General features: G+C 39.2%; 1 protein-coding gene across 1 annotated transcript in view; it reads left to right on the top strand.

Moving 5' to 3' along the window:
• The window catches only part of pcca (propionyl-CoA carboxylase subunit alpha), a 51,519-nt gene that overhangs the window by 13,324 nt on the left and 20,704 nt on the right, over nt 1-17,491 (top strand). The window contains exons 7-17 of the mRNA XM_083522957.1: nt 1,109-1,240; nt 3,660-3,696; nt 4,025-4,103; nt 5,816-5,918; nt 6,870-6,964; nt 7,760-7,910; nt 8,188-8,331; nt 12,655-12,729; nt 15,859-15,927; nt 16,026-16,101; nt 16,363-16,576. Of these exons, the coding sequence (XP_083379083.1) occupies nt 1,109-1,240; nt 3,660-3,696; nt 4,025-4,103; nt 5,816-5,918; nt 6,870-6,964; nt 7,760-7,910; nt 8,188-8,331; nt 12,655-12,729; nt 15,859-15,927; nt 16,026-16,101; nt 16,363-16,576 (1,175 nt within the window). The remainder of the gene's footprint in view (nt 1-1,108; nt 1,241-3,659; nt 3,697-4,024; nt 4,104-5,815; nt 5,919-6,869; nt 6,965-7,759; nt 7,911-8,187; nt 8,332-12,654; nt 12,730-15,858; nt 15,928-16,025; nt 16,102-16,362; nt 16,577-17,491) is intronic.

Below are 17,491 nucleotides of genomic sequence, written 5' to 3'. Positions count from 1 at the left end.
CTTTTTTGTAATGGACAAAAAGGCTAATTTAATACCATAATTTTCATGATTTGTATTTTACAAAGGCAAAAATTTAATTTTTATTTATCTATTTATTATTTTTTACAGGCTGAACTTGTATATAAAATAGTATAATGTAATATGGTTTAATTTGACAACATTTATATTTAATTTTTTTATGTATTATTTTTATTTATTAAATGTACATAAAAATATATTTTTAAATAAAATTGTAGCCAAAAAAAAAAAATTTTTTTTAGTTTTGTTTTTTGTTTATTTGTTTGTTTTTCTGCTTCCAAAATTGATATTGTAACTACAGAGATGGTCCTATCATAATTAATCTCAGTCAGTCAGATGATAAAGATTGGTTGTATTAATCTGGATGAACAGTGTGTTCAGTTCGAGACTTTATATGAATGAATGTAGTAAGTGATGGTTTTATGGTGCTTCTGTCTATAGTTTATTACTTGACACTTGATGTAGCTGAGGAGTGAATTTGAAATTGTGTTCACATTGCACAAAATCCTGATTCAAAACCTCAACTTTGATCAGACTGCAGCGTTGTGTGGGGATAAATATTTATCAGTAGGATTTATTCTACAGCTGGAGTTCTCTTCTTTTTCCTCTATCTACTTCTCCTTCTCTTTTTTTTTTTCTCATGACACTAATTGCATTGTTTTGCAGGAGTCATGGGGTCAGATCTGTCTCCTAATTACAGACTCCTCTCTGTGTTGATGAGCGCCCGAGGCTTTTCTATCTGTAGTATATTAGCCAGGAAGCAATAATCTCCCGATTCTCGAACCAGACAAAGACTAAAAAGTGGAACTCATCTTCCCGTGCTGCACGAGGGCCGGGGTTTTCGGGCTCATCACGTCCTCGGGTGAAGCTCCAGGCTATGCTGGGCCACACTACAAAGTCCAAACCGTCAGGGTGCATTAGTAATGAGGATTTGGTTTGCAATGGTGAAGCAGTGGGGTACCTGCTGCATCATTTTCTGCTAACACTTTAGTTTGAAGTCGAATGAGCTTTTTAAACGCTTACGTTGCGTGTAATGATTTGAAGGGAACTATTGTTTTAGGTAACCAGATGTTTTATTTTCTTTAAACAGGCAGCCGAGGGAGTCACCTTCATCGGCCCTGACACACACGCCATTCAGGCCATGGGGGACAAGATCGAAAGTAAACTCCTCGCCAAGGCAGCCAAAGTCAACACCATTCCTGGCTTCGATGGAGTCGTAAAGGTTTGGCAGAATCCAATCCAAAATCTTTCCTCAAACACCAAGATTGGAATTTCGAGGCGCAAACATGACTTACCTCTACCCCCTAAAAGATCATCGCATAGTTACACAACTTTTTTTTACTTTTTTGGTAAATGTTTAATATCAGCTGATACTAAATTAATTTACATTTGAGGCATTTAGCAGACGCCCTCGTCCAGAGCGACGAACAAAACTGCATAGAGTCGAGATTCTTTTCTCCACCATATCAAACCCTCAGATTTTCTCATTTGACCAGCATACCTGTTAACATTTTTCCCCCAATGTCCAGGATCATTAAACCCTCAAAAACTCACAGTTTTAATACAATGACTGAATTCCTGCACTTTAAATTAATGTATTTATAGACCTGAAAATAATGAAAACAGATAATGATTGTGTCTGTGTAAGAATTCTGACTAACATAGTCCAGAAATGAGACCTATATAAGGAGGAGGAGGTCATTATCAATTACTGGTATCATGTTCATTCATTCGTGTACATAAATCTTTCCCTTTTATGATTTGGGATAATGGAATTTGGCATAAGATTTTAAATATATTTATTTGTAAGCAATTGTTTTAAATCCACCCCTTTTGTTGATTTTTTTTTAATTATTTTTCTTGTTCCCTTTTTTGTTGTAGAGAGAAAGACAATCAGACCGTTCTAAATCTAGCCATTATTTAAAACTTATCAAATAGGTTTAAATATAGTGCTTCACTTAGCTCGGAAGACCTAAGTGGAAGACCTCTGTGTGATTGTGCTACAAAGTTGTAAAAAACTTATGGATCCAGTTGTTGAAATACATCACGAGTTAAACGCAGACAAGGTTTAGTATGGCACTAATACTTATGATGATAACACTTTTTTTTATCAATGCCATTTTGCTAAATATACAATGTTAATGAGTAGATGATGAAGGTGAATCATTCCAGAAAGATCCTGAGCATCAGTTCTTACTGAACTTTTAAATTTTATGAATTTACTTTAAAACAGATTAAGGTCTAAAAGGTATTTCTGATAACGGATGATGTTGGATTCGAACCTATGAAACTCACAGAGCGACTTTTTCTGTGCATCTCTCCATCTCGGCCTCTGCATCCATCCCCCCTCCTGGGTCTAAACGGGCTTTAACGACCTCATGTAGTGGCCGTTTTGACACTTCCTGGCCTTATTGGCTCAATAAAGGGGTGCTGCGGCGCTCAAGCACGGCAGACAAAAGCAGCACGTCGGAGCAGCCATTACCATATGAGAGAGAGCAGTAACGACCGCCATGCCATCAGCCAGATCGCTATCGAACCCTCACACACACACGCTAAAACACGATTTGTTTAGCTTAGGCCGTACTCGTGCTGTGGGGTTTCTCACTTCGCTCTGATTACATACTGTTTGTGTAAGGAGGATAAATGGAAGTGTGTGTGTGAGAGTCTGAGCTCAGACAATGATGAAATGATCAAGAAAGGACACGACATACGTGAATATTTGTGCAAGGCAGCAAAATGCACAAAAGATAATCGGTTGCCACCTGAAGGAAGATGAGTGCAGAAGGGCAAACGCACAGAACTTGCCCTCTGTTGGTCATAACGAGGAACTGCACCATCATTACTGACATCAATCAGTAACTGATTATTAGAATTGGACAACAAATTGATTCTTCTAACTAGTCGCTATATATACACAATATATATATACACAATATATTATGAGATTTTGATGAGATTTTTCCGGCTAAATTCTGTCCACATATATTCTAATGCTTTTTTTGGGGGGGAAATTATTTTATTATAGTAATCTTTCTTTATGTCTTAATAATATTTCTTTATTGTTAGTCACAGAAATAAGGATGCTTCGTTATCAAACATTCAAATTATTAAAACAACTCTGTTTTAAAAGCAATTTCCAGACAGGTTTTTTAAAAATAAATCTGTCCACATGAAAACACATGACCACTTACATTTGAAAACTCTTCTATGAGCACAACTTCCAATCAAGAGGCACCAACAAGCTAGTATGAGATAAGCTGTTATAAATCACATTCAACTACTGCGATCTAGTCTGAATACTTAACAATTCAGACTATGACTATTGGCACTATGCCATAAGAGCAATATGTTTGTGACGTTACAAAAAATAATGTCAAATTAATGTCAAATTAATCCTGAAAGGAGGAAATCCAGTCAGAATCCTAATATCGGCAATAATGTAGTCGGACCGAGGTACTGGTTAAAACTGTTACTGTTGCATTGCGATATTGATATCACTAACAGTTTCATCTGATTACTTGTATTTTGTTTAAAATAATTATTCTGATATGAATGTAGCCCATATCAAATTAACCATGATTTTAAGAATTATAAGCAAAATGTTTTTATTTCTTATTTTTTAAAATTGTGTTTCTTTTAAGAACGCAGAGGATGCTGTGAAGATTGCACAAGAAATCGGTATGTAACAGTGAAACGCTTTTTCTATATGGACATCTTTCCATAGCACATTTGGGTATCAGTAATGCTCAAAGGTCCACCCAGTGCCTACTAATTACAACAGTAGTTTATTTACTAATATTAGGTAGCTTCATGCATAAAGGAAGTGTATGAAGATAGACATTTATTGGCTACATTGAGTTTGGGCATTAGATTTTGTACAACACAAACCTTAAACCAGGCGGATCAAATTTTGAGTAACTTGGGAATTAGGATTTTATTTTTACAAACTTTAAGAGTTTTTTTTTTTTTTTTTTTTGTGGTAAAACAATTCTTTCCTCCTTCTCAGGTTACCCAGTTATGATCAAAGCATCAGCTGGTGGTGGAGGTAAAGGCATGAGGATTGCCTGGAATGATGAGGAGACCAGGTGAGAGATCATTGTGCAGTTTGTAATTATAACAAAGTTGCTGAGATTTTAATACCCATAAAGACACAAAGGTGAGGGGGAAAGTGGAATAAAACTAGCAAGTCTCATTATGTTTGTTACTTCTCTTCAGAATATTTAACATTTGATGTGATAGTTGTTTTTGTTCTGTGAGCTTTTGGATAATGATTTAAAATACTTGAAACATAAAAAGAAAACTTGAAAATTAGTGTCCAAATGCTGTAAATTTTTTTAATATATTTTTTTTTAATTATTAATTAAATGCTGTAACATGAATTTGCTTCTAATTTGTCTAGAAAAATCAGATAAATAATTGTGGTGTTTTGTGAAATTTCATTGACTATCGCTTCATTTTAACATTATTAAAAATAATTGCTGTCATTTTTTAATACATTTTTATTTCAATAATTTTCATTTCTATATTTTTATTGTAAACATGGCTATTTATGTAACTAATTTAATAACTTTTTTAAACTATTATTTATACTACAAATGTTATATATAGAATCCTATATATAAATATACAGACACTCCCCACTTTATGAACATTTACTTTACAAACTTTCGCTGATACAAACAAACCTGTTCTCAAAATGAAATTTGTTCGGAGTAAAAAAAAAATTCAAAGAGGATTCGAGCCGGCGCGAGCTAGTCGCTGACCGTAACGAGTCTACATGATGCCTATTGAATACATTTTTTTTAGGTGAATCTTTTTTTAAATATTTTTTAAATGTTTATAATTTTTTTTATTAATTAATACAAAATTCTGTATACAGAATTTTGATTTGTTTTAGTATATCTTATATATACATACATACTATCAAATAAACAGTGTGTGTGTGTTTTATAATATAATTTTTTTTTTTTTATAATTTGGTTTATAAAAAATAAATGTAAATGCAAATTTAAGTAATTATCAGATATTTGTATTTAATTTTTACGAATAAAATTTTATTTCAATATGAATTGAATCGTGATTTTACCCTCTTGAATACATAAATATATTTTTATCGAATGAATGTGTTTTATAGAGGACTCCAAAATGAAGCGTGTGTGTGTGTGTGTGTGTGTGTGTGTGTGAAGTGAATGATTGATCTTTTAATAGTGCTTATGCCTGATGTGTGTTTACGGCTTGACTCGTAGGTCGAGTGTGTCCTCCAGCGTACACACACCCCAAATTCTCTCTGTCGGGTTTGCAGTTACAGAGAAAAGAGTGACTGCATTTCTATTGTCTGCTCCTTTCACACGTGCTGTTAGAGAAGTCGAGACACTTTCCTCTTATATTCTGTAGACAGTCTGAGTCTCTGATAAAAACGCTTAGCAAACGAAGACGCCGCTAATTGCGTTCCTTATCCCTGAGGTGAAGTCCTGCTTTTGTTTGAGTTGTAATTGGATTTTTATCTTCAGCCAAGAAAGTGCGACAAAAGGTGAGAGTGAGATGAGACTAAAGAGATTCTTAACTGATAAGAGGAAAGCCTTGATATGGCCACACTGTGTGACCCTTCAAGCACCACTCTAACTGACCAATCAGTGTATGCGTGAGGAACATGAACCAATCCAGACTTATCAGCATCATCTTAGTCTAAATATCAGTCATTATCTATTGTTGTATTGTTTAATATTGTTAGAGATCAGTAGAAAAGTCGTCAAACTGGGAAAACCCTGACGTGTTAACATATGTTGTGTCTCCATAGGGAAGGTTTTCGTTTTTCCTCTCAAGAGGCTGCATCCAGTTTCGGAGATGATCGACTCCTTATCGAGAAGTACATCGATAACCCTAGACACATCGAGATCCAGGTGATCTTGTGGGACTTTGTGATGATAAGAGCTGTCCTATTTTGATGCATTTTCTTCCCACTTTCCTCCTAAAGTTTCTCAGATATTTCATTTATATAATTTCTCTCCATTTCATTATGCAGCTTTACACTGGTGCAATGGGGTGAATGTACTGAATTTATAATCAATTCATTTATTTTTATCAGTCATATGAATTCACTAATGAATTATAGTACAGTGTCTATTATAAAATTACAACCTTTTGGCATCATTCATGCATCTTCTCCAAGTCACTGCTCTTCATTTACTGTGAGATTAAACATTTAAAATATATGCAGGATGTGTTTATTGAAGAGATTTTGGCTGAAATACATGTTTTATTACTCACTGTCAGCTTGAACATTCACTTTTCTTTCTCAAAAGGTAAAAAAAAAAGCAATGTTGTTTAAACTAAAAATACATTTGGCTACACCTTAACCACATTTCTTAATGTTTTAACACTTTACAACATGGCACCTAGACCACACCTTACACACTAAAGAGAGATTAAAATAAAGCTTCAATTGATGTGGATGATAATAAATTTGAGCTGCAACTTTACAACTGAGATGTAAATTAGCAATGCCTGTGAAAGCAAGTACCATAAAATATAGAGCATTTATTTATGGAAAAAGATTTAGCATAACACACTTTATATAATACTTTTCTTAGTAGTTGCATTGCAGTCAAACTTCAGTACAAAACTAGAAAAAGAAACGTTTAGAATAAGGGGTTATAAGGAAATGTGTGGATGTGGTTTTATATTATTATCATAATAAATGTTTTTGTCAAACGGTTACATGTAAACTTGTTAAATGTAGGCTTTGGATAGTGGATGATGAGCCTAATGATTGATTTCAATTAATTCAGTCAATTGTGTGTGTGTGTGTGTGTGTGTGTGCGTGCGCTTGTGTGAATTTTACATATGTACAGGTTTTGGCTGATAAGCATGGAAACGCTTTGTGGCTGAATGAGAGAGAGTGCTCCATCCAGAGACGCAACCAGAAAGTGGTAGAAGAGGCCCCCAGGTGTGTGTGTGTGTGTGTGTGTGTGTGTGTGTGTGTGTGTGTGTGTGTGTGTGTGTGTGTGTGTGTGTGTGTGTGTGTGTGTGTGTGTGTGTGTGTGTGTGTGTGTGTGTGTGTGTGTGTGTGTTTTGGTTGGTCATTCGGTCAGTGGTGTTTCATTTGGCCTGACACTCGCCAAACTGGAATCATTAATACTGGATTAATACACGATTGGTTTCACACATCATATGTACCAAAAATGTGAATAGGATTTGGTTGGTTTGGTTGGCCTGTTATTTTTCTCTTAAATATACTAAAAGGGGCTGTTTGAGGAAACCAAATACAGTAATCCCCCGTTTATTGCGATGGTTATGTTTCAAAACCGGCCGCGTTAAACGAAAAACCGCGATAAACGGACACCACCCCAAAAAATATTTTATGTATAAAGTACTGTACTGTATTTACATTTTACTTCATTTTATAATTAATTATTCTATTTTTATTAATAAATGTCATTATTTCAACACAAAACGCCATCAAAACAATTCCGTATAAGTTTTATGGTCTATCGTGCTATCCGAGAGAGACCGGGAAAATCTAATCTAACCAGCCAAACTAATTAGTTATGCGGCAAATGCAATTCCGGGGATTACAGTACATTCAATTGTTTTTTTGATCATTGTAGACACAACCGAAAGGTAAAAAGTCGCGTTTACTGTTGTCAGTCGGTAAAAGTATAGAGAGTGATAAAGTGTAAACAGGTAATGTTATTGTATGAGAGTTTCTAATACGTAGGTGTGTGGGTGTGTGTATTTGCAGCACATTTCTGGACCCGGCCACTCGGCGTGCGATGGGAGAGCAGGCCGTGTCTCTGGCTAAAGCTGTAAAATATTCCTCAGCAGGCACTGTTGAGTTCCTGGTCGATTCAAAGAAGAACTTCTATTTTCTAGAGATGAACACACGCCTGCAGGTGTGTGTGTGGGTGTTGGTGTGGGTGTTGGTGTGGGTGTGTGTGCACTCTTCTACAGAGAGTTTAACGTGTACACATGTTCAAAGAACTTGTAACAAGCTGTAACACTACTGAATGCACACACTAATAGGAAGGGTTTCATTCGGATCATTATGAGTGGGAAAGGTTTTAGATTGCTACTGAAGTGTGTGTGTGTGTGTGTGTGTGTGTGTGTGTGTGTGTGTGTGTGTGTGTGTGTGTGTGTGTGTGTGTGTGTGTGTGTGTGTTACTGTGTTAGGTGGAGCACCCTATCACAGAGTGCATTACTGGGTTAGACTTGGTGCAACAGATGATTCTAGTTGCTAAGGGTTATAAGCTCCAGCACAAACAGGAAGACATCCCTATTAATGGCTGGGCCTTTGAGAGCAGAGTCTACGCAGAGGTAACCAAACTTCTTGTTTTTCACACACACTGACAGATGCCATGGCTTATTTTTAGGGACCGACAGATACATAGGCTACACCTCCTTAACTAGGATTGACAGATACAACGGCCACGCCTTATTTTTGAGATTCTCAGATATATAGGCCACACCTCCTTAACTGGGACAGGCTGATGCATTGGCCATGTCTAATTCATTGAAACTAAAAGATACATAAGTCACAACTCCTTATTTGGGATTGAGCGATACATAGGCTCTGCTACCTCCAGCTCCACCTCCTGTTCTTTACTCAGTGCCACTGTTTCTAAACCATACAACATCACAGGTCTCACCGCAGTCCTATAAACTTTCCCTTTCACTCTTGCAGATTCTCTAACACACTCTCCATTACTTTGCATTGTTGACCCCAGGTACCTAAACTCCTCCACCTTCTCCACCTCTAATTCCTTCAACAGCACCACTCCACTGCCCTCCCTTTCATTCACACACATGTACTCTGTTTTACTCCTACTGACTTTCATTCCCCTTCTCTCCAGCGTGTACCTTCACCTCTCCAGGCTCTTCTCAACCTGCTCCTTACTCTCACCACAAATCATATCATCATCCGCAAACATCATAGTCCATGTAGACTTCTGTCTGACCTCGTCCCTCAATCTGTCCATCACCACTGCAAACAGGAAAGGGCTCAGGGCCGATCCTTGATGCAGTCCAACCTCCGCCTTAAACCAGTCTGTCGTTCCTACTGCACACTTCACTGCTGTCACACTGTCCTCATACATGTTCCGCACCACCCTCACATACTTCTCTGACACACCAGACTTCTTCATACAATACCACAACTCCTCTCTTGGCACCCTGTCGTACGCTTTCTCTAAATCCACAAACACACAATGCAACACTTTTTGACCTTCTCTATACATCTCTATCAACATTCTCAAAGCAAATAATGCGTCTGTGGTGCTCTTCCTCGGCATGAAACCATACTGCTGCTCACAGATGGTCACCTCTTCTCTCAGCCTGACTTCCACTACTCTTTCCCATAACTTCATGGTGTGACTGATCAACTTTATCTTCTTCTTCTTTCGGCTGCTCCCATTAGGGGTCGCCACAGCGGATTATCCGTCTCCATACCACCTTGTCCTCTACATCTGCCTCTTTCACACCAACTACCTGCACGTCTTCCCTCACCACATCCATGAACCTCCTCCTTGGCCTTCCTCTTTTCCTCCTACCTGGTGGCTCCATCCTAAGCATTCTTCTACCAATATAATTCATGTCCCTCCTCTGCACATGTCCAAACCATCTCAAGCTCGCCTCCCTTACCTTGTCACCAAAACATCCTACATGCGCTGTCACTCTAATAAACTTGTTTCTAATCCTGTCCATTCAAAACCTCAACATCTTCAGCTCTGCCACCTCCAGCTCCGCCTCCTGTCTTTTACTCAATGCCACTGTCTCTAATCCATACATCATCGCAGGTCTCACCACAGTCCTATAAACTTTCCCTTTCATTCTTGCAGATACCCTACTATCACAAATCACTCCTGTCACTCTTCTCCACCCTGCCTGCACTCTTTTCTTTACTTCTCTAACACATTCTCCATTACTTTGGACTGTTGACCCCAGGTAACTGAACTCCTCCACCTTTTCCAGCTCTTCTCCCTGCAACCGCATCACTCCACTGCCCTTCCTCTCATTCACACACATGTATTCGGTCTTACTCCTACTGACTCTCATTCCCCTTCTCACCAGCGCATATCTCCACCTCTCCAGGCTCTTCTCAACCTGCTCCCTGCTCTCACCACAAATCAAAATATCATCCGCAAACATCATAGTCCAGGGAGACTCCTGTCTGACCTAGTCCGTCAACCTGTCCATCACCACTGCAAACAGGAAAGGGCTCGGGGCCGATCCTTGATGCAGTCCAACCTTCACCGTGAACCAGTCTGTCGTACCTACTGCACACTTCACTGCCGTCACACTGTCCTCATACATGTCCTGCACCACCCTCACATACTTCTCTGACACACCTGACTTCCTCATACAATACCACAACTCCTCTCTTGGCATCCTGTCGTACGCTTTCTCTAAATCCACAAATACACAATGCAATTCCTTCTGTCCTTCTCTATACTTCTCCATCAATATCCTCAAAGCAAATAAGGCATCTGTGGTGCTCTTCCTCGGCATGAAACCATACTGTTGCTCACAGATGGTCACCTCTTCTCTCAGCCTGGCTTCCACTACTCTTTCCCATAACTTCATGGTGTGACTGATCAACTTAATTCCCCTGTAGTTACTGCAAGACTGCACACCTCCTTTATGCTGAATGATCGGTACCAGCACACTTCTTCTCCATTCCTCAGGCATCTTCTGACCTTCCAAAGTCCTGTTAAACAATCTGGTCAAAAACTCCACTGCCATCTCTCCTAAACATCTCCACGCTTCTACCGGTATGTCATCTGGTCCAACCGACTTTCCACTCTTCATCCTCTTAATCACTGCTCTCACTTCCTCCTTACTAATCCTATCCACATCCTGCTTCACCAAGTCCACATCGTCCAACCTTCTCTCTCTCAGATTTTCCTCATTCATCAGCTGCTCAAAATACTCCCTCCACCTTCTCAACACGCTCTCCTCACTAGTCAACACATTTCCCTCTCCATCCTTTACTGCTCTAACTTGCAGTACATCCTTCCCAACTCGGTCCCTCTGCCTGGCTAATCGGTATAAATCCTTTTCTACTTCCTTAGTGTCCAACCTCTTATACAGCTCCTCATATGCCTTTTCCTTGGCTTTCGCCACATCCCTTTTTACCTGCTGCCGCATCTCCATGTACTCCTGCCTACTTTTCTCATCACTCTGTCTATCCCACTTCTGTTTTGCCAACCTCTTTCACATTATGCTCTCCTGCACTTCCTCATTCCACCACTACGTCTCCTTGTCTTGCTTTCTATTTCCAGATGTCACACCAAGTGCTTTTCTAGCTGCCTCCCTCATCACGCCTGCAGTAGTTGCCCAATCATCCAACACCTCAACACCACTGAGCCCCTGTCTGACCTTTTCCCTGAACCTCACACTACACTCTTCCTCCTTAAGTTTCCACCATCTTATTCTTCTTTCAGTCTTCACTCTCCTCCTCTTCTTCACCTCCACAACCATCCTACAGACCACCATCCGATGCTGTCTAGCTACACTGTCCCCCGCCAACACCTTACAGTCTCCAATCTCCTTCAGGTTGCATCTCCTGCATAGCACATAGTCCACCTGTGTGTACCTTCCTCCACTCTTATACGTCACCCTTGATCCTCCTTCTTCTTAAAATAAGTGTTCACCACTGCCATTTCCATCCTTTTAGCAAAATCTACCACCATCTGCCCTTCCACATTCCTCTCCTTAAAACCATACCTACCCATCACCTCCTCATCACCTCTGTTCCCTTCACCTACATGCCCATTAAAGTCTGCCCCAATCACCAATCGTTCTTTCCTAGGTACACCATCTACCACTTCATCTAATTCACTCCAGAATCTTTCCTTCACCTCCATCTCACAGCCAACTTGTGGAGCATAGGCACTGATGACATTTATCATCATCCCTTCAACTTCCACCTTCACGATCATCACCCTATCAGAAACTCTCTTCACCTCCACTACACTCTTACTGTACTCTTCCTTCAGAATCACCCCTACACCATTTCTCTTTCCATCCACACCATGATAAAACAGTTTAAATCCACCTCCATTGTTCCTGGCCTTACTCCCTTTCCACTTGGTCTCCGGAACACACAGCATATCTACCATTCTCCTCTCCATCATATCAGCTACCTCTCTCCCTTTACCTGTCATAGTACCAACATTTAAAGTACCAACCCGAACCTCCCCTCTCTTACCCTGCTCCTTTCCCTGCCGTCTCTGTAGATGTCTTCCATCTCTCCTTCTCCTCCTTCGGCCAACAGTAGCCCAATTTTCACCGGTACCCTGTCGGCTAACGATACCTGTGGCGGTCATTGTTAACCCGGGCCTCGACCGATCCGTTATGAAATTCTCATTTGTGATCCGCATATTTGATTTGGCACATGTTTTTACGCTGGATGCCCTTCCTAACGCAACCCTCCCCATTTACCTGGGCTTGGGACCGGCACTAAGGGTGCATTGGCTTGTGCATCCATAATGGCTGGGTTAGTTTTTATTACAAACACACCATCAAAAATGCTTGGGCTGTGATTTATATATTCATCAATATGCTGTTTGGACCTGCAGAGAAGGATTAGCACTTATCCCATGTTATTGATTGACGTTGATTTTATTTTATTTTTAATAGGATCCATACAAATCCTTTGGGCTTCCCTCCATTGGGCGACTCTCTCAGTATGAAGAACCTGTAGACCTCGGTGGGGTGAGTACTCGATCTATCACTGACATGTACAGAATGTTGCCAGCTGCTTTACTTTTGCTGCAAGTTCACTTATACTGACTTAGGCCATATTATAAGGTACATCTACACTGTACCAGCACTCATTTGCTAATCTCCTTTTACATTAAATCTCTAGTAGTCCTTCCATTCATTGTTTTTTTTTTTCCGAGATACAGTGTTTTTGTATTATTTATATAATTTTACAATGACATGTTCATCATTAATCAAGGTTTTACTTGTTAAAATCTTTGTTGGCTAAACCAAATGAAAAACATCTGTCAGGTTTCGGTAAAACTGGTTTTCTTTTTGTTAATAAACGCAAATCACACTGACTAAATATGCTCATGAGACTGCTGATTTACATCCAAATGCTGCATTTAAACCTCCATAAATTTCAAAGATGAAATAAAAGTTAAGGGTTAAAAAGCCTCCTAGGTGCAGCGTTTGCTAAATGTTTCAGTAAGGCAGCCTTGCAATGTCAGCTACCAGAGATACCTACTAACTCTTCCTCCTTTTTTTACAGAACCATATCGTTTGCTCTACATTAAGTGTAAGAGCTCTACATTTAGTACATTGAATGTAGAGCTCTACATTCAGTGTAAGAGCTCTACATTAAGCACATTGAGTGTAAGAGCTCTACATTGAGTGTAAGAGCTCTACATTAGGTACATTGCGTGTAAGAGCTCCACATTGAGTGTAGGAGCTCTACATTGAGTGTAAAAGCTCTAGATTAAGCACATTGACTGTAAGAGCTCTACATTAAGTGTAAGAGCTCTACATTAAGTGTAAGAGCTCTACATTAAGTGTAAGAGCTCTACATTAAGCACATTGAGTGTAAGAGCTCTACATTAAGTGTAAGAGCTCTACATTAAGCACATTAAGTGTAAGAGCTCTACATTAAGTACATTAGGTGTAACAGCTCTACATTAAGCACATTGAGTGTAACAGCTCTACATTGAGTGTAAGCGCTCGAAATTAAGTATAATAAGTACATTTGCCTACAGGTTGATAAATGAAGTTCAGTATTTGTTCAGAATACACAAATCAACAGGATCATAAGCGTATTAGAGTCAAAACACATCCTACATTAGTACTCCTTTCCGTTCTGTTTTAAGTGCGTGTGCGTGTGCGTGTGCGTGTGCGTGTGTGTGTGTGTGTGTGTGTGTGTGTGTGTGTGTGGAGCTGGAGTGTTTGGTCAGGATGCTCATAGCTCAGATGTGCTTTGAAGCCTAGACTGTGGGGGGTTTACCTCTTTACAGCTTTCCTGCCTCAAAAGTAAACATGTAATTGATACCAGATCTCAGGCCATCCTGTGTGTGCGTGCGTTTTGTGCGTATGTCTTTCATGTGTGTTTATACTCATTAGCTACAAATGTGCAATCTTAATGTTTCTGAGTATCAAGGTATTTATCGTGCTGCGGGGTGACCGATGCCTCCATATCTTATAGCAGGTACAGCAGAACATTTACACTGTTAATAGTGTAAAGAAACCAGAGCTCAACGAGGACATCACTGCTCAGCTTCTGTTTATTTTTTAACTCCTAATACACCCACACATACACATTTTTACTGGTTTACTGGGTTTGTGGTGCTGTGAGTCTTAAAATAGCACAGCTTGGAAATACGCTATTGTCTTTTTCATCTGTTTGTTGTTCAGGACAATAAAGGCAAAAATACGCATTAAAGAAGACTTTATATAACCGTATTGTATAAACCTGGACTTCCTCAGGATGTTGTAAAACTCTTTGATCAGAACGCGGGGCTGTTCCGTCTCTGATAAATTCGTCCGTCCCTGTCTCTCTGAGTGCGGATCGAGTTATTTGGGTTTCATAACGCTGACCTACATTGCATCATGATTTTCTTTTGGAGGAGTTTTTTTTCTTTTCCCCCTCCTCTTTCCTTTAAGTCCATATTGACACGTCAGCCATGAACTGCAGTCCAGTAGTGGCATTAATCCTGAATGTTGTGGCAGTCTGTAATTATTCGGTTGTCATTTATGACCCGGTTGGTTAGCATAGCACTGACTGACTGACTGACTGACTGACGAGAGAGAGAGAGAGAGAGAGAGAGAGAGAATCCCTCACACCTAGAAAACAGCTAATTTTGCTCTATTAGACAGAATTAGGACTCCTGATATTACAATAATAGAAAGAATGCACTAGTGGAGAGTCTGTACTGTATTAGCTCTTGTTCAATCCACTACTGGATAACTATTAAAGCAAAATCCACTCAAACACGGGATTAAAAAAACACTTTAAACAGAATCTCTATTGGTGCGTTTATTCATTTGTTCAGGATCAGGAGTCCTTATTCTGTTCAAGAAAGCAAAACAAGCTGTGTTTTCTGGGCTTCAGGAACTTTTCTGGAAAACAATACTGCTTTTTATTTTTATATTTAAGTTATATGTGGAAGAGGGAGCATAGCACTCTACTGGGATACAATATAACTTGAAAAACAAAAGGATGTGGAAGAGGAAAGATGGCACTTTTCTGGGACAAAATATAACCACTTGTCTTGTCTGAAACTTGTCCATGTTGCAAAAAAAAGATCGTAGAACGCAGCTGTAGGAAGAACATTTAGTTGTTGGTGGCTGTGACATGATATTGGATTTGGTGGATGTTAGCAAAGACAATATTAGGGAACAAATAGAGGAAGATCCCACCATTAAATGTAACTTATTCTGCATTTGTGTACAAATGTTTTATGATTTCACCTCATGATCACATCCGATATGTAGATTATTAATAGATTATAGTGTGGTACCTACAGCTGTTTTTGTAAACGAGCCATTTATTTAATTTGTTTGATTGAAATCCTTCACATTATTAGACACAAGCTGTTTTGCTCACATATAATCATTCGGGAAGCTAGGGTAATTTTCTAATTTGCATATTCATAAATGTTTACGGGAAAATGTGGAGCAATGTATAGTTTAATGCAAAAAAACCAAAACATTTGTGTTAAATATGCCTCTATGTACCCCCGTTATCGTTTGGGTTTGCTCAGGATTCATAACTCGTAACGTTAAATAAATTAAATTGGTTACTTGTTTGCATCTTGTTTTTATACTTTGTGTGTTATAAACCACCCCCCACCCCCATTTCCTCTCAAGGTGCGTGTGGACAGCGGCATTCAAGAAGGAAGTGAAATCAGCATCTACTACGACCCCATGATCTCCAAAGTAAGAGGAATCTTTTGGATGGTGTTGAGTCTGTGCTGTGACTTTGATCCATTTGAATGGCGTGTATTTGAGTCTAAGTGCGTGTTATGTGTGTGTAGTTGGTCACGTACGGAGCCACGAGAGCTGAGGCGCTGAAGAAAATGGAGGATGCACTTGATAATTATGTTATCAGAGGTAATTCAAGTCAAGAGAGTCAAGAAGCTTTTATTGTCATTGCAATTATATATTACAGCCTTAGTACAGGTGTGTAAAAGAGAACTGAGTACGGGAGTGAACAATGTAATGAAACAAAATGTAAACAAAATGGTTTGTGCAAAAGCAATAGCAAGTACCCACTGAGGATGAAGACACTCAGGAACGTTCAGTCTGCCTCATCATATTAAAATAAAGGACTCGATTAAATTTCCACCTTGCATTTTTCTCTCCCTCTTTCAGGTGTGACTCATAACATTTCTCTCTTAAGAGAAATCATTGTTCACCCGCGTTTCATCTCGGGCGACATCAGCACCAACTTCCTGCCTGAGGTTTACCCCGAAGGGTTCAAAGGTCACCCGCTGACGGCCGGTGAGCAGCGCGAGCTCCTGGCTGCAGCCTCTGCTCTCTATGTAGCCTCTCAACTCCGTGCACAAAGGTTCCTGGGACAACAGAGGTCAGTGACAGGAAGTGACTTAATACTGAAGAGCTTCTTGACTGTATTATTGAATTTGATTCTGATAGCGAGCATTAGTGCAGGTTGAAATCCCTGAAAATGTATCGTTTACTGAATTAAAGCTAGACATGTGAACTACTTAGAAAAATGTAAATTCCTTAATCAGTTATACCACAGCACTGCAGGATTCTCCGTTCCGACTGATCACGAGGTATTGAATGATCTGATCAGTGACAGGGTGGTGTGATTTTTCCATTAATCCTTTTATTTCACTTTTGATTTCATTAAAGAACTACACATTGTAATTTTGATCCATTTTTAGTTATATTAAAAGCTGTGTACCATCTGCCACTGCAGCTCTTTTATAAGATTACAGCAGCTATAAACTATGTATTTCCCTCCACAATAGCTCTATATTTCTAAAGCCTGGGACACATCAAGCTGACAGTCAGCCGTTGTGCAATGTCAGGTGTTTTTTTTTTTTTTTTTTTTGAGCTTTAGTTTTTCCTGCGTTTCGCACTGATGGCTTTAGTTGAATGGCCTCAGCTGATTTTGGCCGATTCTGCATGCGGATTCGAGAAATAGAGCTCTGATTGTCTATTCAGCTAAGCAAATTAGCACACGAGTTAAAAAAAAAAAAAAAAGAACCGACAAAAGCAAACATCGTCGGGGTAAAGAGGGAACGTCGTCCTGTGTCTTAATGTTAAGACTTCATTCCCAAAAAAAAAAAAAAACAATTTCCTACAGAAACAACATCAATAATTACACATCTACACCGTTAGCATTTATGTAAGGAGTCCTCAATAAAAGTCTGTGTAAATGTGACGCTAGAAATGATAACACATTGGGACAAGTTTGTGAAAATGAACATTGCAGCTGGTTCTAGGGACAGAGCTGATGTTCTTGAAGAGTAAT

This window comes from Silurus aristotelis, assembly GCF_946808225.1.
Source record: "Silurus aristotelis genome assembly, chromosome: 20".
Classification (NCBI taxonomy): domain Eukaryota; kingdom Metazoa; phylum Chordata; class Actinopteri; order Siluriformes; family Siluridae; genus Silurus; species Silurus aristotelis.
The sequence above is the reverse complement of the archived record's forward strand: the minus strand, read 5'-3'. Positions and strand labels throughout refer to the sequence as shown.